The sequence below is a fragment of the Eimeria mitis genome, genomic scaffold, assembly GCF_000499745.2.
Source record: "Eimeria mitis Houghton genomic scaffold, Emh_scaff1667, whole genome shotgun sequence".
NCBI lineage: Eukaryota > Apicomplexa > Conoidasida > Eucoccidiorida > Eimeriidae > Eimeria > Eimeria mitis.
The window spans coordinates 4,416-4,860 of record NW_013569982.1 but is presented as its reverse complement, the minus strand read 5'-3'; the positions used below and the strand labels follow the sequence as shown (position 1 = coordinate 4,860).

Genomic DNA, 445 nt, shown 5'->3' with positions numbered 1-445 from the left:
TTGCTGCTGCTGACAGCACAAGAGGTATTGCGTCCTGGTGTTGTTCGTGTCAGTGTTTCGCTGCTGCTGCTGCTCCTGCTGCTGCTCCTGCTGCTGCTGGGGCGGGGAAAGGAGCAGCAGACGAACACCACAGAGTATGGCTCAGCGACTTCAATCCAAAAATATACAGCAGCAGCAGCAGCAGCAGCAGCAGCAGCAGCAGCAGGAGGAAAGACAGGAGCCACAGCAGAAGGACAGCAGCAGCAGCAGCAGCAGCAGCAACAGCAGCAGCAGCAGCAGCAAACCCAGTAGTGGAAATGCTGCAGTTCGCTAATAGAGTTGCAACAGCTATCATCCGCCGCTGCTGCAGCAGCAGCAGCAGCAGCAGCAGCAGCAGCAGATCAAATCCTAGGTTGCTGCTGCGTCTGCCCCCTTCTTCTGCCCGAGGGTTTATATTTCCTGTGCT

The 445-nt window shown here is 56.6% G+C and overlaps 1 protein-coding gene across 1 annotated transcript in view; it reads left to right on the top strand.

The window, feature by feature from the left end:
* Positions 1-445, top strand: part of EMH_0041370 (aminotransferase class V domain-containing protein, conserved, putative) — a gene marked incomplete at both ends in the record, with an annotated part of 6,751 nt that overhangs the window by 4,724 nt on the left and 1,582 nt on the right. The window contains one exon of the mRNA XM_013495614.1: positions 54-445. Within this exon, the coding sequence (XP_013351068.1) occupies positions 54-445 (392 nt within the window). The remainder of the gene's footprint in view (positions 1-53) is intronic.